Source organism: Vanessa tameamea, chromosome 31 (assembly GCF_037043105.1).
Source record: "Vanessa tameamea isolate UH-Manoa-2023 chromosome 31, ilVanTame1 primary haplotype, whole genome shotgun sequence".
Classification (NCBI taxonomy): domain Eukaryota; kingdom Metazoa; phylum Arthropoda; class Insecta; order Lepidoptera; family Nymphalidae; genus Vanessa; species Vanessa tameamea.
This window is the reverse complement of record NC_087339.1, coordinates 2,040,863-2,065,755: the sequence shown is the minus strand read 5'-3', so window position 1 is coordinate 2,065,755 and position 24,893 is coordinate 2,040,863. Positions and strand designations below refer to the sequence as shown.

The 24,893-nt window shown below is 34.0% G+C and overlaps 3 protein-coding genes across 3 annotated transcripts in view; all 3 read left to right on the top strand.

Annotated features, from left to right (window-relative positions):
* Positions 1–15,846, top strand: part of LOC113404312 (uncharacterized) — a 29,249-nt gene extending 13,403 nt beyond the window's left edge. Inside the window, exons 7-12 of the mRNA XM_064220067.1 lie at positions 1,833–2,033; positions 3,060–3,214; positions 5,682–5,851; positions 13,994–14,141; positions 15,021–15,166; positions 15,712–15,846. Coding sequence (XP_064076137.1) covers positions 1,833–2,033; positions 3,060–3,214; positions 5,682–5,851; positions 13,994–14,141; positions 15,021–15,166; positions 15,712–15,837 — 946 coding nt within the window. The 3' untranslated portion in view covers positions 15,838–15,846. The remainder of the gene's footprint in view (positions 1–1,832; positions 2,034–3,059; positions 3,215–5,681; positions 5,852–13,993; positions 14,142–15,020; positions 15,167–15,711) is intronic.
* On the top strand, positions 9,844–11,526 carry LOC135194531 (heat shock protein 68-like). The gene has a single exon (XM_064220148.1). It carries the CDS (start codon positions 9,906–9,908, stop codon positions 11,466–11,468), a length of 1,563 nt encoding a protein of 520 aa, XP_064076218.1. The 5' UTR covers positions 9,844–9,905; the 3' UTR covers positions 11,469–11,526.
* A 5,338-nt stretch (positions 15,847–21,184) lies between the features above and the next one.
* On the top strand, positions 21,185–24,890 carry LOC135194517 (uncharacterized). The gene is made up of 4 exons (XM_064220066.1): positions 21,185–21,587; positions 22,608–22,720; positions 23,392–23,520; positions 24,389–24,890. The coding sequence occupies exons 1-4, from the start codon at positions 21,185–21,187 to the stop codon at positions 24,851–24,853; spliced, it is 1,110 nt and encodes a 369-aa protein (XP_064076136.1). The 3' UTR covers positions 24,854–24,890.
* The last annotated feature ends 3 nt before the right edge of the window (positions 24,891–24,893 follow it).

Sequence of the window (24,893 nt, the reverse complement as noted above, 5' to 3'; positions counted from 1 at the left end):
TTCATGATGTGTTCCGTCTCCGTTGATGAGATGAGATTACTTGGTGAGAGGTCTTTGCGCGAGCCTGTGTCTTCAGATACTATCCACTCGCCACATATTCGTCTTCCACGGTTTACTGCTGGCTTAGCTTCAGATTTAAATGCTTAGAATAGGCTATTTGACTGGTTTTTAAAATACACTTTATAATATTTGGTAGAGGTTAAGGAACCCAGTAAAAGTTGTGTTTTTTAATCCTTGTACATATTTGTTGAAAAATATCAAATTAAAAATTCATCATCAACAACTCATGTTAAACCCAAAGAATGTCCAGTTCAAGCCAGTCTGGGTAGACGCACCCACTCATCAGACATTCTACAGTAAAATAGCAGTTCTTATTATTGTTGTGTTCCGGTTTGAAGGGTGAGTAAGTTGCCAGTGTAAAAGGTACAGAGTCCAGTGGTCGGAGCGCTTAATTGTCGTTTCAAACCCAGACACAACTGAATTTCCGTGTGCTTATTTTATCTCGTGCTCGGTGTTTTAAAACATCAGGTAAGCTGCATGTGTGTAATTTCACCAACCGGCATTTGAGCAGCGTTGTGTAATACACCAAACCTTGTCCACAAAGGGAGAGCCGGCCTCAGCCCGGCAGTGGGATGTATAGCTTTATTTTTTACTTTACTACTAAATGTAGAAATATACTAACGGTTAAAAAAAAGTTTATAAGGTATATTTAGGAGATTCCTTTATCCATTGAACTGACTAGACTAATATAAAAAAAAACAAAAGCGCGCGAATCTGAATAAAACCGCCATTCTTTATATAAAATATCTTTATGCGCTCGGACAGTAAAGTCGATATTGGCGCGACTTGTAATTCGTTAAGTGTTCGGTGTGTTTTATTCGGATTTGTAAGCTTAACTCAGCAAGTATTGTACTTCGCTATGTATGTTTTGGTTGTTTAGTTATGTTAAGATAAATCCCATCAAAACACAAATGTGAAATGAGAGCCAAGTTCAATATTATGATATAGGCTTTGGTTGTTGACTTCAACGACAAAAGAAGTGAGATCTAAATGGGTGCCAAGTTCAATGGTCAGTCATGAAATGTATTTATAACTACATAAAATATCATTTCTGTTTATAACTTAGGAGAATATACTGTAGCCTAAGGTCGGACTTGGCAGTTCTCATATGGGAATTATATTATAGCCTTCGCAAGTTCTAAACCTGTTACAAATGATAAACACATTATCACGTGCTTAATGCACGCGATAATTCAATGGTACTTGTCTGGGTATGAAAGCAATATCTGGTTAAGATTTATGTGTTCTAATGACTGGACAGTCGTAGCTGTTATCGTGTTTCTGTGTCATAAAAGTATTTAAACTATTTTTAAAATTAAATTAAAAGTTAGTTTTAGGAGACAAATACTACTTTCTAAGACCATCTCACCTTAAAATTATGGTTTTTTTTTACATAGTAACCTGTAAATTGCTGGGCTAAGGCCTCCTCTCCCTTTGAGGAGGTTTTTGGAGCATATTCCACCACGCTGCTCCAATGAGATGATTTATAAACACAAATTAAGCACATGAAAATTCAGTGGTGCCTGCCTGGGTTTGAACCCGAAATCATCGGTTAAGATGCACGCGTTTCTAACCACTGGGCCATCTCGGCTCATCTTGTGTAGTTACACTGTTTCAATCAGCCTTCAAACTGGAACACAACAATCCTAAGCATTGCTGTTAGTCGGAAGAATATCTTATGAGTGGCTAGTACCTACCCGGGCAGGCTTGCACAAAGTCCTACCACAAGTAAAATATACCTACCAAATGATAAAATAGTACATTTGTTCCAGAACATTCGGTAGTAAAGAGAAATATAAGGAAGATTACAATTCGAATATATCTTCTGACAACACCAAGAAGAGGTCAAAACATAAACGTGTAACAATGAAGGATTTAAACATTGAACTGTTATCTGATAAACATACGGGTAAGAGAAAAGAGAAGTACCCACAGAGTGAGAGTCAAAGTCATTCAGAAGAAGAAGGAGAGAGGTGTGCACAGTATTGATATTTTCAACGGATAATAACAAAATTTAATTTAACTGAAACTCAAATGCAGTTTCTTTTGTGTCAGATTCATAATCCGATGGGAAGTCAAAAACAAAAACGCTGGAAATGATTAACTACTGATCTTCGTGCGAATTCGGTAGAATCTTTGCAAACAGACAGCTTTACATTCAGCATTGACATGACGATTCAAAAGTGCTATAATTAGCCTACTTGAACAAAATATTTTGATTTTGGACGTCGGAATAGGATCACGCACGACCAATACTTAATCATTAATTAATTAATCGCTTTACGTACATTCCAAGGCGCGGTTAAACGCTACTAACTTTAAAACTCGGAGCAGTTAATTCCTGAACCCTAATTTTTTGTGAACCCAACTCATAATTTTTATCTCAGGATCTGTATTCATATAAGCTAGTGACTACAGGAACTAGATATAGATGATGATATACATACATAACATAACAGCCTGTAAATTTCCCACTGCTGGGCTAAGGCCCACTCTCCCTTTGAGAAGGTATGGAGCAATGCGGGTTGGCGGAATACACATGTGGCAGAAATTCGTTAAAATTAGACACATGCAGGTTTCCCCACGATGTTTTCCTTCACCGCCGAGCACAAGATGAATTATAAACACAAATTAAGCACATGAAAATTCAGTGGTGCCTGCCTGGGTTTGAACCCGACATCTTCGGTTTAGATGTACGCGTTCAACCACTGGGTCATCTCGGCTCTTTGATGGGCCATCTTGGATGATATACATTTATTTCTTAAAGTCCGGCAACGCATCTACAGGCACAAATGTGTTGTCCCTGTAACCACTTTCCATCGAGTGAGGTTCTTGCTTGTTTGCCTAGTATATGCCTTAAAAAAAAATGTCAGTGACAAAGGATTGACGCTACAACGCCTTTTTAATATTAATAAGACACATTTGGTCAAATTGCCTTCCTAAATTAAATTAAAACGTAGAAAATCTCATTTATCCAAATAGAACATTAACTTTTTCAGGTCTAAAGTCAAAAAAACGAAGAAACGAAAAGAATCACTAATTAGCGGGGAAATACCTGAAACCGTTAAACTGACGAAGGCGAACAGAGAATTTTACGACGAACGAATGTGGCCCGACAAAATCGTCAGATTTGTTATTAGAGACGATTCTAGATGTAAGTATAATGGGATACCTAATCTACTAATTTGTAAGTCACCAGTGACTCGTCCCGGCTTCGCAGGCATTTTATGAATAACTAGCTGTGCTCGCGACTTCGTGCGCGTTTGAATTTAATAAAAAATCGTGACTATTATTATTTTGCATATAATTCTAAAATAAAAGTAGCCTATGTTACTCCTTATTACATCAGCTATCTGCCAGTGAAATTCCCGTCAATATCAGTCCAGCCGTTCCAGACAGACAGACAAAAAACAATGTTACTATGGTACATGTACCGTGTATACATACGTATTCATTTAGTTAAAAGCGGTTATTTTAATATTACAAACAGACACTCCAATTTTATTGTGTGTATAGATTAAAATGATAAGATACACTAATAGACTAATACAGTCAAAATTGGATAAATGAGAGCTCAAGGGAACGCATATCCCTTGTTCACTTATAGAAGTTTCTCACAGTTTCTAGCTCACAGAGTCACGGAACGTGTCACATAAGTGAGACAGACCCGTTCTCTAAAAATACGACAAATATGACGTAATTAGAAACACGAAATACGTGTGAGGGTATAATCAGCCTGTAAATTTCCCACTGCTGGGCTAAGGCCTCCTCTCCCGTTGAGGAGAAGGTATGGAGCATATTCCACCACGCTGCTCCAATGCAGGTTTCCTCACGATGTTTTCCTTCACCGCCGAGCATGAGATGAATTATAAACAAATTAAGCACATGTAAATTCAGTGGTGCCTGCCTGGGTTTGAACCCGAAATCATCGGTTAAGATGCACGCGTTCTAACCACTGGGCCATCTCGGCTCGTGTGAGGGTATTACATATTTATTAAAATAAAAGCTAAACATAAATGTTCAATATAAATAAAATTATAACAACATTTACTTGAAAAAAATCTATTAATTTATTTTCTGCTGTTTATGAACTGACTGTACTAAGCTTGACAAACAGGTCGGCTTTCTAAATAGAATGAGTTCCTCGAACTACAATAACAAGATAATAACAGACGCAAATTTGGTTTGAATTAAATAAGAGTCCCTCGAAATTTAGGAATGAGTTATAAATAGCAAAAGTTAAACGCGTTTGTTAGATTTTTTATGGAGATTTAGTTATGTCAGGATATTTTCTATTTCTTTATTATATTTTAAGGATTTAAGACAATAAAAGATTATACATGAAACACAAATATTTATTTAACCATTACAATAGCTGTAGTAATCGTAATATTGTATCAATTAATATTTACATTAACACCAGTTACCTTAATAGTAACTTTGTATCTCGATAATTGCAAAACACAATTCATATATTCATAAATAATTTAACAAGCAATAACAATTATACTATATCACAAAATTATATCGTACCTTAAATGTTAGAACCTTGCTGGTCCAGGATCAAAGTAAAAAGTAAAGTGTCAAGTGTTCTGTACGGAGCTTCCATCACTAATATAAGCCTCACTACAAATCACGTGACTCGCAATAATGAACAGAAAAGTCAAAGTACCCTCTTATTTAATATCAATGTTATCAATACAATTCCAAAATAACTTAAATTCAATTATTATTATTACAGAATTTATTAAAACATACAATACATAGTGTAAGCCTTGTTTGTAATCGTCTAATTATTTATTTATTTCTTATTTAATCTGTTAAATTGTCGTTCAATTGTCGCTTATAGAGGTATAGGCAAGTATCAATCTCACTTAAAGAGGTTCGTGTGAAATATAACTGTCACTTATACAGGTTTTGTTTTTAACTTATAGAGGTACTAGGAGGACAAAATGACCTGATAAATACTCTAATTAATAGAGTTTTCTCACTTATCCAGTTCTCACTTACTCAGGTTTGACTGTATTATAAATACGATAGTAACGTTGAATCAATTCAGATGAGATGATGATGAGATGCGAGAGAAGGTTCTCGAATCAAACTTCACGCAATATTACGTGGTGGGTTTCTAATGTTACTGGTATAATATAAGGGTATAATTTAGTTTGATTATTGAAAATTTTACTGAGAATTACTTGGACATTTTGGTTCAGTTTGTGATCGTACATGAATCTCCGTAGACTGGATGAGAATTAATGGTCTTTTATGAGATTAGAAGTTCCCATTTAAGTATATTTTATTGTGTACGTTCTTAGAATTCTTAAAAAAAATCAAGTAACTAGTTTTTTACTCAATTCAACGCTTTCAAGATTTGCACTAAAAATACTAATTTTTAAAAATCTCACGTGAGTTTTAGGCTAAATCTCACGACATATCACCGCGAGGGAGGGGGTGAAAAATTGACAAATTTACCTTTTTAATGGATCACCCCAATTCCTGTGGGTGTTGGTCCACATATACGGCGAATTCACCAGTACACCTATATAATTTAATTTAAAAATATTTAATTATGTTTTTTGTAATATTTTGTTAATAAAGGTAAAAAATAATTTAATTCATAGATAACATACAAAAAGTACGCGAGCGCCTGGAGGAAGTCAATTCTATACTGAAGAAGAAAACCTGCGTTCGTCTCCAAGAAATCACGGAGAAAGAAGGCCGGAAATATCATGACTATCTCATCCTTGACACCAGTCCGGACTACGTCACGGGGAGAGTGGGCGGAAAACAGGTAAATTTAAATAAACTTTTGCAGCAATTTTTACTAGTACTAATGTTAATTTTAATCAATAAATACTTTTTTCAATAATCAAAGGCTTGCTTAAACTTTATAATTGCATAAGTATTTTATTCGGTTAACGATGAAGTTTTGTTGAAATAACATGAAGTTTGATATTGTGCATTTAGCCCAGTTCTCATTCCTTTTTTTTCTCAAAAATTTTAAAGAATTTTTTTTTTTCAAAAATTATATAAGAATACATTTTTTTTATAATACATTCTATAGAAGGTAATCTGCTCGTTTATTTAATATTTACAGAAGTAGCTTATAGATATTTTTTATGACACAGCGGTTAATTTACATTTAAATTTAGACAGTTTTGAAAACATTCATTTTTAACGAATATTTACAAATATCAGTATTTTTTATTTAGATTTTTTTCAATACATTCTATTAAAAAGACACAAATCTTTTGTTAAAGTAACTTATAATTTTTTGGCTCACAAGCCCTTTCAAAAGTCTCGTGAAAACGGCTATCCGGCATAAGCGCTCTTAATAACAATTTCTCAGTCATAATTTGTATAAATGATTAAAGAAAAAACCGGCGAATTGCGAGTAGGATTCGCACACAAAGGGTTCCGTACAATTATCTATAAAAACGGCGAAATAATCATGTCTGTTGAGCCAGTGTTTTGTCGATAGTTTAACCTAGGCCTAGTAACGACAGTACATTTAAAAAGTTTAACTTCCCTCAATATAGATTAAAAATATTGACGTTTAATTACAGCGCCATCTAGTTTCGTTTATGTCAACCAACGTAATAATATGAAGGAATCCAACGAGTAATCTAGTATTTAATATTTGTGGTAGTTGTCACTTATCCAAAAAAATTTCATACTCTACAATAAAAATAATTATTATTTACTATAACAGAAACACACAAAACACTTTCGAGTTTATAAAGCAAAAGTAATCATTGTTTATAGGCTTTCGAATACCGCAGCCGGTATTTAATCTCGGTATTTGCGGGACAAGGAATTTTCGATCCCGTGGGATTCCGATATTTGCGGCATATTGAGAATATTATTACTATATTTACCTATGTAAAGCAAATAAAACAATGAATTAACTCCATATTTATTTAAGTTTTACTCTTAACATGAGACCAATTAAATTACACAGATTATTTATTACAGAACATAGAATATATTTAACAACTACATAGTATAAAACAAAGTTGCTTCCCGCTGTCTATCTGTCCCTATTTATGCTTAGACCTTTAAAACCACGCAACGGACTTTGATGTGTTTTTTTTATAGATAGAGTGATTCAAGAGGCAGGTTTATATATTTAATACAATGATCATTTTAGAGGTTTCTAATGTGATGTCGTTAAAAAACATTTTTTTTGGTGCTTACATTGTAAACGCTGGCTGAACCACCTTACACCTTAAAAGGTCTTCAAAAAAAGTCCATCCATATAAGCCACAATAAGTATTTTTTTATCCTTTACTTATTACGAGAAATAATGACTGACTTACGAAGCGATTTTAAGCAATACCGCATTAATCCTTATCCTATTAAGTACTTTAAATACATTGTGAATATTATATTGATCAATATGGCCCTGAACTGACTGAAAAAGCTGTGAACGTTGTTTATAAAGACATTCTTAAGTATATTTTGTATCAGCAACGCACCCGTGCGAAGTCGGCCGGGTCTCTAGTTAAAATATAAACTAAAAACATTTTCAATCGAACGTCGCCAGGAGTGATTATGACTAAATTTTTTGTTCATTCAGTCGGTCAGCATTCAATTGAAAATGTTCGCGAAGGACACAACAATTTGTTTATCTTTAGTTTGACAGTTGACACTTGGAAGTGTCAACTGTCAAACTAAGATAAACAAACCTTAGATTTCTTGCGATTTGTTAATAACTTAACTTTATTGCGCACTACTGAGAGTTTACGATTAATATCTACTTATTAATAATACAAGACTATTAAACTTAACTACTTATATCCGCTTTAATTTTACTTCCAAAACTCCAATCACAGTTTCCACAGTGAATATCATATATTAATCAAGCTCTCGACCAATGATATCGCGAATTGATTGATGAAATCATTTTGCTGTCAAATGTTGTTTATTTGACTTTTATTATGGTTGGAATACAGTATACGTATTTTTGATTTATTTATAACATTGTCATACTTGATATTTGAATGTTTTAGCATTTTTAATCCTACAACAATTTCATTAAAGACTGGCAGTGTACTAATGGCATATTCCATCGGAAAACGCTGTTACGTTGGGCACTTTTAATATTAATCATTCCTTACATCTTCGACTCTCTACCAACCTTGGGAGTTAAAATGTTACGTTCCTTGTGCCTGTAGTTATACTGGCTCACTCACCCTTCAAACCGGAACACAACAATACAAGTATTGTGAGTGGACTTGCACAAGACCCTACAACCAAGTAATTTGCTTACCTAAGTTACTGTTAGATCCAACGGCTTAGGCAGAGAGTTGTATGTCAGTCTATCATTTTAAAATTGTATTAAGCAGATGAAAATCAAGATATTTTGTAAATATTCGATGTACTACGTATAAATTGGTAACGAGCGTGAAATAAAACCATTTCATGTTCATAATTTTAAGGCCGACTTATCATAAAATTAAAAAAAAATCGCACTTATTCTAAATTTAAAAAACGTCCGATAATAAATCTAATTTTACACGATCTTATTTAATATTTTTATAATATGATTCAGATGATTGTAGCGTATATTATATTTAGAGTAAATCATTTATTTGAATAAATAAATGCTGTAGAAACTCGTTTCAAATCTCGTGTCCTAGTAAAATAATATTTAACATAATTAATGTCAATAAATAATGTATCTTTATGAATGATCTCTATAAACAGTGTTGGAAAGTAATAACAATAAAAGCTCATACGAGAAATGGTACGAGTTAGAAAGAGACAAAATTTTTGACGCAGTACATTTACAAAACGTAATCAATAAACTGGGTGGCCATATATTAAAATATTCCCTGCATTTTGAAAGTATATTTTTTCCTTAATATTTTGTTTTTAAACAATAATAATTTATTAAATATAAAAGCATTTAAATAATTTAAAATACGTCTACAGCGTGATGTTCATAATAAAATTAAAACATTTATTTTAACTTTTATAAAGTATAACATATTAACCTTATTAATAATCATTTGAATTAAACAAAGCACTTCCAACTTTTAAGAATTAATTTTATAAGTTAAATATTTCATTTCTAAATACAGTTATTTTGTATTAATGCAACATTGTATATAAAACAAATCTATTGGAATATAATATGTGATTGTTTTTTATAAAACTTAATGATATCGAATGTGTAAATCTAAAGATTTATTTCAAATTATAAGTAAAATAACAAATAATAAAACCTTTTAATAATCTATTTCCTTATAGTTAAGAGAAAATATAATCAATTATGTATTATTGTGCAGAGTAGTTCAAATATTTTTTCTGTAGACGTCAACACTGTTCTAGAAACGTCTATCAGTGCTGCCCTATGATTGGTTGATATTGCACTCTAGAATATTCTGATCTGCGATTGGTTGGGTATATAAGAAAACGCGACGATTTGAAATGTTTTAAATACTCCGAGTGTTGTTGATTTGAAAAATAGTGTTTGTTGATTAATAATGGTTGTTATTGGTATAGACTTAGGAACTGCGTGTTCCTGTGTGGCCGTATGGCGTAATAATTGTGTGGAAGTGATACCAAATGAACGAGGAAATAATATAACGCCATCTTACGTAGCATTCACTGAGCGGGAACGTTTAATTGGTGAACCCGCGAAATGTCAAGCGTCCGTCAATGCAACGAATACGGTTTTTGGGGTGAAACGATTGATCGGGCGGCCGTTCGACGACGTGGGCTTGCAAATGGACTTGCGAACTCTACCATACTCTGTCATAAATCAAAACGGTAAGCCAAAAATTGTTATTAATTATAAGAATCGAAAAAGATTATTCGCGCCCGAGGAAATAAGTGCAATGATAATTTTCAGGCTGAAGGAGATCGCTGAAGTTTATCTCGGTTTTAAAGTTAATAGTGCTGTCGTTACCGTGCCTGCGTATTTCAGCGATACACAACGCCATGCGACCAGACTTGCGGGTCAAATTGCGGGTTTAGATGTTATAAGGGTCATCAACGAACCAACGGCCGCTGCATTAGCGTATGGTTTGAGCAATCATTTTAAAGGAGATCGTAATATTCTTATATATGATTTAGGCGGTGGTACTTTAGATGTGTCTATATTAAATATTAGTGAAGATTCGTTATATGAAGTAAAAGCGACCGCAGGGAATCCCCGACTAGGCGGGGAAGACTTCGACAATCGCTTAGTCGAATATATCATTGATGATATTCGTAAAACTCAAGGGAAGGATATAAAAGGCACACGAACGCTAAGTCGTCTACGATTCGCCGCTGAAAAAGCGAAACGAGCGCTCACGTCCGCTTCAGAAGCGTTCGTTCAAATTGAATCGGTAAACGATCGAGTCGATTACAAAGGACGAATAACGCGAACACTATTCGAACAATTATGCTCGGATTTATTTAAAGAGACGCTAATATCCGTCGAACAGGCATTGATGGATGCGCGTTTGTTGAAAAATGACATACGTGACGTCGTTTTAGTAGGTGGCAGCTCAAGAATACCGAAGATAAGGAAAATGCTTACCGATTTCTTCGAAGGGAAAACTATAAAGTATTCAATTAATCCTGATGAAGCGATCGCTAGCGGTGCAGCGATTCAAGCCGCTGTATTATCTGGAGAGAGGAGTGATAACATCAAGGATTTGCTGCTAATCGATGTGGTGCCATTATCCCTTGGCGTGGAAACCGCTCGTGGTATTATGTTCAAAGTTATCAATCGCAATACCCCAATACCTTGCAGGCAGGTCAAAGAAATATCAACATTAGAAGATTATCAAATAAGCATGACAATAGAAGTTTTTGAAGGTGAAAGGTCGCTGACAAAGGACAATCATTTGCTAGGTGTCTTCGAACTCCAGAATATCCTTCCAGTGCCGAGAGGAGTCGCGAAGATTGACTTGATATTTGATATTGACGCCAATGGTATACTAACGGTGTCTGCGAACGATAAAAGCACGGGAAATCATAAAAGTATTACGATACAAAATTCAAATAGATTAACGAAACAGGATATAATCCAAATGATCTCTGTAGCTGAACAGTTTAAGAGCGAAGATGACGAGAATAGACGACGTTTGGAATCGAGGAACCAGCTCGAGACATACATATACAACGTCAAAAGATCTTTCGTTGAGAATTTGGAGAAGATCGATGGAGAAGAATGCGCTGATATGATAGGGGAGTGCAAAGATGCTATCGCGTGGCTAGACGATAATCCTGATTGTCTGAAAGAAGAATACGAAAGAAAAATGTCTGAATTGCTCAATCGTTGGTCGTTGAAGATAAAGAAGGTCGATCACTTGATGCACAGAGCTAAGCGACAGAAATATTCGGTATCGGATGTTGAAGAACAGCAGACAACGATTGAAGAAGTTGTTGAGGAACATACATATTTGTAGTAATGTTTTAGTTATAAGGTATGTTGTGATTAAATTTTTTTAGTGATTAATGGCTTTTTAAATGCTAGGCAGTGGCGTAGCTACCATAGTGCAATGGTGTGGTTTATCAGGGTACCATGCAGCAAACGTAAAAAGAGCTGCGTGTACTTATGTACATACACGTGAGAGTAGTTCTATTTATACTTTAAAAAAGTTTTTAATTGCAGAATTGATGGCACTAAAATAATGATTAGTATGAAATTGTAATTTGTTCTTTTGTCTCCGCTATTATAACACACACAAATTTAAACATGCACAATTTCAATTAATAAAATAAAATAAACATTGTAAAATAAATTAAGGCGTGAAGTTGCCTGTTTCTTGACACTTAATCAGTCAGTTTAGCGAGCGACTTCATCGTGTAGTTCTCACGTCAACCTGTGAATTTAGAAGCGTCAATAGCGCAGTGGTTTACGGTACCCACTCCTAACACGAGCGATAAGCTTAAAAGGAGGGGTAAATAGGAATATTAGTAATTCCTTAATTGATGTAAGGCATTGCCATTATTTAAAAAAAAAAAAAATAATACTGAGTTCCTTTTGCACGTGGCTACGTCACTGTTTACACTCTAAGTTCTAGAGATTTAAATAATGCTGTCTCGTTCCTTCGAATGTCAAATCAATGATGATAAAGTGAGATGTGTTTAACTCAACATATCTAAGCAATGTTTATAAGTAAGGCTGTAAATTTAAAAACTTCGACATTCGATGGTGTTATGTCCGATATGTTGATTCTATTTAACCAACTACAGCGATCAAAAAGGAGTTATGTTTACTTGGTGGTGGGGCTTTGTGTAAGACCTTTTGGGTATCCCCCACCCACTCATCACACAAGTAAAACAAAACTTAGTATTCTCGTATCTTAGTTCCCAAAGGTTGGTGGCGCTTTGACAATGTAAGGAATCTGTACTAATATCATAAATGCGAAATTAACTCTGTCTGTCTGTTACGCTTTCAAAGCCAAACAAACCGCTGAACCGAATTTGATAAAATTTGGTACGAAGCAAACTTGAACCTTAAGGAAGGATATAGGCTACATACATTTTTTTATCTGTAAAACCTGACGGAATCCCTAAAAGCTGAGCGAAATCAACAATTTGACAACTTGTAGTTAATATTTTAAACAGTCTTATCAAAATCTGTTAAGTGGTTTAGGAGAAGCAAGCAAAGATACAGACAGAGGCTGACAACGACTTGGTATACATTAGTGGAGTTAATACGCGTTGACTTCCAGGCAGGATATATTACATACATATATAAAAGAGTAACTACTGAGTTTCTTGCCGGTTCTTCTCGGTAGAATCTATAGCTACCGGTGGTAGCTTCACTTAGTATTGTTAAATGACGATTCAAAAGTGCTTGTAAAAGCCTACTTTAATAAAGTATATTTTGATTTTGATTACTCTTAGTATAGACTATTTAAAGATTTACATAAAAAAACAAGTGCACTTTTCGTTACAGTTTTATTTTCTCAATTTTTGTGCATCTTTGATTCTAGTTTTAAATGAATGCCTATCGGTGATTTCAGTATTAATTATGATCGGTTTGATCATTATTAGGTACAATATATTAAGTATTATGTTAAGATATTATTTTTTTCTATGTCTTATGTTTATATAATCATTCCTGATTATGTAATTTCGAATCTACCTCATTTTGAATAAAGATTTAAGTTTTAATTAATTGTAGTTTTTTTTTTTTTTAATCAATCCTCTAAAACTGCAGTGAAGAAAAGTTTATTTAAATTGATACAAGCTTTTGTTTACCGCAAATCTGTCGCCAGTAACGTTAAGTACACGCACACTAGCAAAGTAATATGTCGTATTACGAGTGTCAAACGTAACTGTCACTCACACCGAGATTATAAAGTTGGTTCGTTTGGTTTAGTTCTCTTGTAATGTGACACTGTAGGGAGCCGAGATGGCCCAGTGGTAGGAACGTGTGCATCTTAACCGATGATTGATGAACACATACACACGCACACACGCATGCATTCATTACAATATAGTACATACAATAAAGAAAATTTCTTTACCAAATTAGTTTGACATGTTTTTGTATTGGATTCTTTTTTTTTTTTTTTTTATCTTTGTTTAGGGGTAAATTTACAGCAGTGGGAAATTTACAGGCTGTTAACAAAAATATAATGTAATGTGACACTGTATCTAAATATAGAAATAATATTTTAATGATTTAAAACTTGTTTAGGTATTAAATTAATAATAGTAATGAATTCTGAGCTGTTATATTGGTCTGAAATACTTTACCGTCCATAAATAGGTGTTATATAGAGAGAATAGTTCTCCCACCCAATTTCGTTATAAAAGGCCGAGCGCCCGCCGGACGCGGTTATCTTTTAACGTTCGGTGACGCTGTAAAGGCCAGTAGGGCCAACAGCAATACACAAATTCAGATAAAAAAAAAAAAAACGAGTCGGTCTCACCCCCGAGACGACTATAGATGTTTCAATACAAAATTATATTTCAGAATTTCGGTTGCATCGAGCTGTTCGAAGGCGGGCAACACCGCCAGCACGCCGCTATGATGGCGATGGCGATGTTGGGTTTCTATTTCGAAATATCCCGCCACGACCGTGACAAGTACATCAGGGTGCATTTGAGACACATTCGGGCAGGTTTGTATATTATATATTCTATGTGAGTGTGTGTGCTGTGTACCTATTTGTGATGATAAGAGATGATGATGATAAGAGAGAAAATGTATGTATGTATGTGTATATTTATCACCGTAGAATTGTAAATACCGTTAGATTGTTATCAATCTCGCGAGATTGTAAACTGCGGAAATTTTGTGAACGGTGATTTAACTCAAAATAAAACGACAATTTTTTTTTATAGTTTATGATATTTCGATTAGGTTAGGTTAGAGTTTTTATAATTTAACTTTAATTAATTTAATCAGCTTCGGTGGATTATAATCTACCGAAAAGTAATGCGTTAAATTGTAAGCAGTATGTTACGGTTCACACTCTTTCGACAGTTCACAATCTCGCGAGATAGATTATAATCTAACAGTATTTATAGTTTGGATATGTGTATCCTCTTGCTTCGGAAGCATTTAAAGCTCTTGGTTCTGCGTCTGTCGGTGAGCCGTCACATCGGTTTATGGTACCAGGGAATCGAGTGCATCTGTGCTTGTACACACTTGTGCCTCGTAATATGTCCTGAGTTGGCTGGTTTCCGTTGAGATTGCTCTATTTAGCTTTGACCTAAATCGGTCAGGACGATATCATCATGAATTTTTGCATGCACGTCGAGATCTCCAGAAAAGGACAAGTGTTCTTGCTAGTAATAATATAACACACGAGCCGAGCCCGCGACTTTGTGCGCGTTTGAATTTAACAAAGAATTTATTGTTGTAGCCTAAGTTACTCCTTATTACATCAGCTATCTGCCACTGAAAGTTCCGACAAAATCGGTCCAGTCGTTCCATACAAACAGACAGACAAAAAACAATGTTACTTTGGTACATTATTTTCGTATCATTTGTACAGATAAGCTACACCATTTTGAAAAGATTCGTTCGGACGCGACTCTTCCTTTAGCTTATGACTACAAAAGCGCGACTCATCCCGCTTGGCAGTTTTGGAGGAAAGTCGGAAAGAAGGGGATCTCTTCGGTCGCTACTTACAAAGATCAGGTGAGTTTATCGTCTGAATTTGGAATTGATGTCTGCTGGGTTTCTAGAGGAGTCTAAATCGAAGTTATCCTGTATGATCATTGTTGACGCCCGCGGCTTCGTCCGTGATTTAGAAGTTGGACGTCAGCTAAAGTAGTAAGTACATGTCCTTCTTTGGGGTCAAGCTTGCTTTATCCCGAATTTCATCAAATTCTGGTTCAGTTGTTTTGCCTTGAAAACAAAATAGACAGACAGACAGATAACTTTTCTATAAGCACAAAGAGCTTGGGTCGAGCAGTGTTGTGGAAATCCTCCCATAAAAGATAGTCCAAGATTTGACTATCATCAGCGAGTCTTGTTTTTTGTAAATTTTTTTTTTTTACATATATTGAATATGAATGGAAACAGCCAGGAGGCGATCGTTTCGTTTCCAAGGAGTGCCATCAATCATAAACTCACTAATTGTATAGTAACCTTTCGCACACAAGCGTTCCTTAACAATATATTTTTTTAATTTGGCAACATAAGCATTTCGAACAAGTGACAATAATTATTTTTTTCTTCAGGATCCAGATGGTTCCATAATGAGGTCTTTAGGTCAAAACGAACAGCTCCTATCTGATACGGACATTATTAAGATAAACAGCGTATACGATGTGAAGTGCTTTGAAAGAAGAAATAAAAACGAATAATAAATATATTTAAATGATATCGGAGTTTAATTTATTTCTAACTAGCAACCTGCCCCAGTTTCGGTGGAATGCTGATACTATAAGTACTACAGAATGTACTACAGAACTGTCATAGATTTTTCAGTCAGTTCGGGGCCGTATTGATCTATATTAAATGCACAATGTATTTAAGGTACTTGATTGGATAAGGATTAATACTGTACAGCTTTAAATCACCATTGTTCTTCAAAGTTATGGTTAGAAAATGGTTGTTTATAGAACGTTTTAAGGTGTACAATACTGTAGTACATTATTTTGATCTATCTCGTAGGGTTCAGCCAGCGTTTGCAATGTAGGCGCAAAAAATGTGTTTATTTACGACATCAGATTAGAAACTTCTAAAATTATCAGTATTTCTCTACTGTATTATACATATAAACCTTCCTCGTGAATCTATCCATTAAAAATACGCAGTAAAATCCGTTGCGTAGTTTTAAAGATCTAAGCATACATAGGGATAGACAGCGGTATGCGATTCATCCAACCAACTTTGAGCACTAAAGAGTTATTTCCCTTGTGCCTGTATCAAACTCCCTACCTGTCCTGACCACTCGTCCAAACTAACACAAGACACTACTAAGACAAATTCTCGAGTGGCGACCACGAAACGGAAAACGCAGCGTGGGCAAGCCCCTCTACAAGGTGGACTGACGATCTAGCGAGTATCGCGGGAAGCTACTGGATGCGAGCAGCTCAAGACCGTCTTTTGTGGAGATCTTTGCGAGAGGCCTTTGTCCAGCAGTGGGCGTCTTCCGGCTGAGGTGATAATTATGACGAAGTTTATCAGTTTGGAGTTAGAATATATGATGAGTGGGTAACAGCCCAGACAGTGCAACAATTAGTTATTTTGCTCTTAATAACCTAAATTTTATTTATTCATATAGATCCTCATTTGCGTAACCTTCATGATCTTTATATTTTTTGCCAAATAAAACAGCACGCATTATAAAAAAAAATGTATTCCATCCAAATATGACACAAATAACAATTAAATAGCATGACTCGAATTGTTCTCCTTCGTTAAGCTAATACTGCTCTTGGTGACTACATCATAAATGTCAACATCCTCTGCGTACCTCCTTCGACGTAGTACACATTTGTCACGACTTATCATAATACTTACTGCTGAAAAAATAAAACAATTCTAATTCTTTATTCAAATAGGCTCATAAAAACGCTTTTGAATAATCAAGTTACAGTGCTTCTTTTTTTTTTTATAGTTGTAATGGAATAGGCGTTTTTCTTCCATCTCACCTGATGGAAAGTGTAGATGGAGACGAAGGTGGTACACGTTCATTAATTACTAATTACAATGCTGAATTAAATGTACAGCTACCACCGGTGGGAAATAGATTCAACGGAGAAGAACCGGCAAGAAGCACAGTAGTCTGTCAGTTACTATTAAAAGTATTAATTTAATAATGTGCTTATGAATTTTCATTATAATCTTTAATTAATATTTAAAAATAAAAAAATTAAAAAAAAAAAAAATGTTTCTTTCGCCGGTTCTTCTCAGGTCCGAGGTGCTAAATTCCGAACCGGTGGTAGATTTTTGACAATCAATAAACAAGTGTAAACACTTCTATATTGAATAAAGATTTTTGACTTTGACTTTGACTTTAATAATATTTATTGCAATTCTAAACAATAATTCATTAAAGAGCTAAGATTTGCAACCGATCACTCGATTTGTATCATATGTGACACAAACCGAAAATTCTGACAAACTAATCGACATAAATAAATTAAAAAAAAAATAGTTGTAATGTGCGCTATACTTTACTTACCAGGTCTGTCAGTTGTGGTTACAACCGTCCGTTCGATTTTATGTTCTTCTTTCCAATGAAAATACATTTTTTTTATGATCGCCATCACGAGAGCTATCATAAATATGCTGATTCCGAATAAAATTGTGTATAAAGCCATATTTACAACGACAAATTTTATTTTTTTTTACCATTTTATTTATTAAAATATCATTTATTGTTTAACGTGACTTATGGTTGTCAAAATTTATATTTTTTTTTTGATCAGATACATTTTAGTTAATTATTAATATTATTCAATTCAAAAACGTCGTAAGTGTTTTATTATTTAAAAAAAAACAATATGTAATTATATTCATGACTGAAAAACTATAATAGTAGATTTTTTTTTTTACGTAAACAAAATTGAGATGAATAGTATCGTACTGGTGCCTATGAATTTAAATTATTAAAAAAAATAAATGGCGCGAAGTTCAACATAGTTTTGTAACAATTTACGTTGGATTTTGTAGATAGATTTAACAAAATGTTTTTATGAAAAATAAATATTAAAAAATAATTACGATATTAGAAATGAGTTCCATTGATTATGGTAAGTTTGTATTAAAATATATATAAAGGAACATTTGATAGAATTTATGAATAAAATCTTACAGTGGACTTAAAAATCATAGATGATTACATATTTTAGTATTTTGTAAAGTGTAATAGTGTTAAAGGCGACGTCTGCCGTTGACTAGGTGTCGCACAAAAGGTGGATTTGTATTTGTCTGATGTGTCGTGACGTGTCGCGTTAGAATCGGTTTAATACATTTAATATGGTAACGTTCATACTAGTAATACGTGATTCCAGTTGAGTAAGAGCGGAGGGGTGGGGGAACGGGGGGTCATGTCACGTTTTTTTCTTTATATCGACAATTTAAATAAATTGATTTATTTCGCCAATCTGAAATACTGATGAAATTTTCATCGTCGTTTTCAAGGTCTTTAATGAGACAATGAAATCTGAATTGGAATCGAATGACTCGTGGGAGAACATTGAAAACGTGTCACCGTTCCTAGAGCTATGGCTATATTGTTTCAAAATGTCGTCAGACGTGTCAGAACATGGCAAATAAAAGTGAAAACTAGTCATCATGTCACGACACGACACGTCGCGACACATCAGACAAATATAAATCCACCTTAACTGACCGGCATACGGACCTGGAATAGCTCGATTTGATCTTTTGATCGCATTTCATAAGTTTTTGTTTTTGTTTTCATAGTAAATAAGTAAAACTAATTCCTAAAATACATCATCTATGAGTACGGTCATTCAATTTTCAATTAATTATTCTATATACTAGAGTCAAGTAACTCGTCAATTTAGGCGAGAATTGGTTAAATTCTGAATATCTGATGATGTTTATAAAAGTTCTTTATTATTTCTTGTGGTACATAATTTCTATCGTGTATCGACATCCTAACAAAGTTTATATAAAACCAAGAAACCCTGTTAATATTTTTCGGTGTTTGTTCTTACCAATATTACAAAGGCGAAAGTATCTCTCTAGTATATTTGTTACCTCTTCACGCTTAAACTGCTGAACCGATTTCGATGAAATTCGGTATGGTGATAGTTTGAATTCAGGAGAAGGACACAATTAAATTTATTTAAAACACCCCTTAAATTGCGGCTGACAGATTTTGTTCAATATGTAGCTTTATAAATCACGCGTGTGTTCAGCCGCAGCTTCAATCAATAAAAGTATCATTCTAGACCAATTTATCATTGAAAAATATCGCCTAGCGGTTGCACTAGCAGTTCTCAAAACTAAGCCCCAAAACATATCTATAGAAGATCATTTAAATAATCTGAGAACAATCGACGAACGAAACGACAATGACATCACGATATGCGAAAGTGATTTCGATATTGGTGAAAACGATTCGGATTTAGACGATAAATTAAACGAAAATGACGTCAGTAACGACAGTGTGACCATATTGAAAAATTTCGATTTTGGTAACTTAGAGGATATACCAAAAACTAATAATGCTTCGTTGATAAATGATATGAAGGAATTGAACGATATAGACGATCTTACTTTTAAGGTAATGAAAGGGTTTCGTTCTAAAATAAAAACAAAATTAATAGAATCCGTTTGGTTTCGCACGCGTGCAATTTATTGATAAAGAAATTAACTTTCTATGGTATAGTTTGGCGGACGTGGGTATGGGCCACCTGATGGTAAGTGGTCACCAGCGCATAGACAATGATGGTTGGTGGCGCCAATGCGCCACCAACCTTCAGAACTAAAATGTTATATCCCTCGTGCCTGTAACGCTGCCTCAATCACCCTTCAAACCGGAACACAACAATACTGAGTACTGTCGTTTGGCGGTAGAATATCTGATGAGTGGGTGGTACCTACCCAGACGGGCGTGCACAAAGCCCTACCACCAAGTGATATAATGATATGAATATAGTTTATACCGAGTGATTTTATTTTAGAATTAGGTCATTGGTTCCGAAGATTATCCCGTACATACAAACAGACAAATTTTACCTCTTTATAATATTAGTATATGTGATCACGCTGGTTATCATAATAGAGGCTAGCTTATTAATTGTGCTCACGGTAATTGCAGTCTATCCCCTCCAGTTGTAATCCGATGGAATGGCGAAATCGAATTCAGGCGCTGTACTATTCATGTACAGGTTAAGCTTTATAAATTTAGCGCGGGTAAAGCCACAGGTTCTGCTATGAAGTATGTACATGAGATAATCATATTTGTATTTATAGAGAGATATTAACACAAACGATTCCCAATCAACATACTACGAAGGATCGCAAGAATCGAAAATCGATTTTATCAACGATATATTAAACCAAATAGACGCTGAAATAATATCTGAACAATTTTCAAACAATACTGAAAAAGAAACTGAAAATGTCAACTCTCCTAAAACTATAATAGATGTTAATGTAATAGATTCACGACAAACAGAACTATACACATTGAGAGATTATACAGATTTTAACACTCACATAAGTCAAAGTCAAGACGATTTTGTTATATCTACAAATTTATACTTAAACAATGCAAAATCGGATGATTTAAGACCAAATAATAATCACAAAACGGAAAACATCGATGAAAATATAAAAACAAACGTAAATTTAACAAACCGAGTACGTAATAAAGTTACCAATGATATTATAAATAATAAAACAAGTTTATCAAACGAGACAAGTGATAGGAAAACTAAATTAAAAGACGGACAAAAACTAAAAAATAAACGTATAAAAATTGACTTAAACGCATCAAACAATCATTTCGATGATCTTTCGACACAATTCTCAACTCAAAGTACAATTTCACGTGAAAGAAATACAAGTATTGATTTATCTCTCAATTTTGATATTTTAAACACAAATTCAACGATAAATTCTAATTCACAATCTAAATATTCTAAAAATCATTCAATACAAGCAACATCAACGGATAGAAATGATTTTGATAGCGTAATTAAAAACACAATCAATACAAATGAAATGTTATCTAAAGCTAATTCATTTTCATTGGATGAGTTCGAGTATAATATAGAAAGTCAGATATTCAGTTTAAATAATTCAAGAATTAGTAAACACGACAAAGAATTAGATGATCAAATATCAAAGAATAATAAAATTATTTCTGATAGAGATGATACAGAAAATGTTAATTATATGAAAGTTGATAATTTAGCTATATCTGATCGGATCAAAGAAAACTTGACAATCGATCATAGTTCAAATGACAGTTCAGAAATTTCCGATTTAACGGAATCTCAAGCTGAAATAGTTACATTTAAAGTTTTAGAGGAATTAAATAAAGTTAAAAATTATTTAAATAGAAAGTTGACTAAATGCGATTCCGGGTACAGAAGTTTTCAACCGAGGAGTTCTGGCGGTAGCGGTGAGATGATGGAAAACTTTGCATTTTTAATTTACATAATGCTAGGAAGGTGGATTGTCTGGCACTGAGAAATCACCAACCAACCTTGGGAAGTAAGATGTTATGTTCCTTGTGCCTCTAGTTAAACTGTCTCAAACCGGAACACAACAATACTGAGTACTGCTGTTTGGCAGTAGAATATCTGTGACCTACCTAGATAGGTTTGCACATAAGCCCTACCTACCACTAACGCCGTGGACGTTTTCACATATATATGGCGTAATTCAATCCAAGGATAATGGTTGTGTACTTGTTTTTGCTCATACTGAACTCAAGCATACGCTAAATTCATTTGACATATGCTTAAGTTATATGCTTGAACTCGATGAAGGAAAACTTAATGAGGAAATCTACGTGTATCCACTATACGAGTATAGTAACTTGGAATAAATTTCATAAACTTCTTAAAACTAGGAAGCTTTACCGGCTGTAAAATTTATAGACTGTTACATTATTCTCCTAAAAGGTTTTTGATTAATAGAAAAAAAAATTTAATCTCTGATTAAAAATTTTGGGTGCATTTAATTTTAAAGTCTTGAATACTTCTATTAAGTCTTGCTCACAAAAATCATACCATTTGTTAAAGTTGAGCTTCGTTTGGTTAGGTTCGCACAATATTCGCGCCAGTAATAGACTGATAGCATCATGTGTGTGAACCGCCTTATCTAAAATAAACTAGCATTAGAGTCGCACACACGGCGGTGCTGGAAGGAGATGATCTCTTTCTGCGAAAGTGTTATGTCGCAGAAGGGGGCCGCGGAGCGAGTGCCTGAAGTGACTGCCTCCGTTGACTCGCTCCGCCGGCGAAGACGTGGGGGTAAAGCGTAAAAGTGTTTTTCCAGCGAAAAAGAAGGAGTCGCACAGCTCCGGCGTCTAATATAATAATGGCAAAGTTTTAATTTGGCTTGAATTTAGCCGCCTCTTGACATCTGGTTCAGGCTTATCGCGTTTAGGTTTTCAAGCGCTTCAATTTTCTTCCAGCGTCACAGTGTTCTAGTTTATGGATCAACGAATCCGCTCATTGTTTAATGAGTTTCCTCACAACCTGCCCATTAGTTATGAGTACTTCTGAAATAAGTGATGACATTTCTAAAGTAAGTATCACGGATATATCTTGAGTTTGAATAATATTTGGGTCTTGATTTATCAGAAAAGTCACTCACCGGTCAAGAGCTAAAAGAATTGGTTCTTTTTGTAACTTTCATAGTGTTGCCAGACTTTGTTGACCATGCGTATGGAAATAATTACGAATAATTATAATTTTAATAACATATTTAACTCATAATCGAAGGGGCGGCATATTTTTGCCTTTTTTTTTCTTTGTAACCTTAATTCTTATTTGAAATGAAAGTATGTCACTCGATAAAATATAAAGTATATCTCAGTGAAAGTCTCGTTGAAATCAGTTCAACCGTTTCGGAACAAACAACATTCAGACCGACATCAATTTGATATTATTATGATACCAGTTGTGCCCGCGACTTCGTGCGCGTTTAAATTTTACAAAAAATGTTATTGTTGTAGCCTATGTTACTCCTTATTACATGAGCTATCTGCCAGTGAAAGTCCCGTCAAAATCGGTCCAGCCGTTCCAGAGATTAGCCGGAACAAACAGACAGACAGACAGAGTCAAAAATTGAAAAAAATGCTTTTTTGGTTTATGTATGTACCGTGTATACATACATATGCATTTAATTAAAAGCGGTTATTTTAATATTACAAACAGACACTCCAATTTTTTTTATATAATATGTTATATTTCTAGGTATTAGGTAAATTAATAGACAAATTACACGAAGACGAAATCTACCCGAAATTTCTCGAAGAAATCCTAAATATATGTAATGATTTATTAAATACAATTTACGAAGGACCCAATTATGGGGAGAACATAGTAATATACCTTATTCTTATACAAAAAATAGTTTTATATGTTTTTTAAGTATTATAATCATATTATATCATAAATCAAATATGGCAATATGGCGGATATATGATGCCATATTAATTTATTAGTCCTACGGTTGATTGAAAAACAATTGAGTGAACGTCGGTGGTTTTTTTACCGTAACTTTTATTAAAGATGGTATAAGTAGTTCAGTGGAAGAGTGTTGTATTATAATAAGGATACATTAATCAAGAACTACTAGAGCAACTAGCAAATCGCATGGAATACGTAAATCTAATTTATGTTAATAAAGATATTAATCATACACCATAAGTAAGAGTTTATGATTATTATATCTTTATTTATAATACAACACTATTGCACTAAACTACATATTTCCACTTTCAAAATTCCGGTAATAGTTTCGTCGACGTTCAAAACGCCATTTTGTCCCAAATCCATAGTGAATATCATAGATTAATCAAGCCCCAATATAATATTTACCAATATCGCAACAATTTTCTGCCAAATCTTGTTTATTTTGCTTTTCTCTTATGGTTGGAATAGAGTTTATTATACATTAATTATTTATCATTATATATTCTCATCAGATATTATACCGCCAAACAGCAGTACTCAGTATTGTTGTGTTCCGGTTTGAAGGGTGAGTGAGCCAGTGTAACTACAGGCACAAGGGACGTAACATCTTAGTCGTCAAGGTCGGTGGCGCATCGGTGATGTAAGGAATGGTTAATATTTCTTACAACGCCATTGTCTATGGGTGGTGGTGACATTTGCTCGACCGCCTACAGATATGATAAAAAAAAAAACATTTATAATTTCTTTATTTAAAAAAAATAAACATTTCTTTTAGCTAAACAAAGATGAAATAGTACAGCGTTTCCTATTTCTCAATCGATCATTACATATAATAAAATATTCAATAGAAAAAATAACAACTATATTAGAAAAGACGTTGGATAACTTAAACGATTCGTTTGAAATTCAACACACGGACAAATCCGAAAATATTTGTTATATATTCTATATTTTAGAAGATTTATTGAAGAGAAATAATCGTTATAAGAATTTATTGAGTCAGAACAGTTCGCAAACGTCGCAAGACGAGAAGAGGATTTTGAAAAAGAGTTCGTTGACAGAGATTTGGCGGAAAAAGTGGAATTTGACGAAAACTGATATCTGTGAAGGTGCCTTGGAAAAGAAATGTTCCTTGACGAAATGCAGTGACGTTTTGAATAAAATAATAGTTCAAGCAATGGAGGGTTATAGTCTTATATCGTTTGCTGCCCTGCAATGTTTTAATTTATTGCAAAATTGAAATAAATTTTTGTTGTTTTTTTTTATTTCCATCACGCAAA

Coding starts and splice junctions, on each gene's coding strand:
- LOC135194517 (XM_064220066.1), top strand. CDS start 21,185: ATGTTATCTAAAGCTAATTCATTTTCATTGGATGAGTTCGAGTATAAT. Junction 22,721..23,391: donor TAAGTGATGACATTTCTAAA/GTAAGTATCACG, acceptor TTATATTTCTAG/GTATTAGGTAAATTAATAGA. Junction 23,521..24,388: donor CCAATTATGGGGAGAACATA/GTAATATACCTT, acceptor CATTTCTTTTAG/CTAAACAAAGATGAAATAGT.
- LOC135194531 (XM_064220148.1), top strand. CDS start 9,906: ATGATAATTTTCAGGCTGAAGGAGATCGCTGAAGTTTATCTCGGTTTT.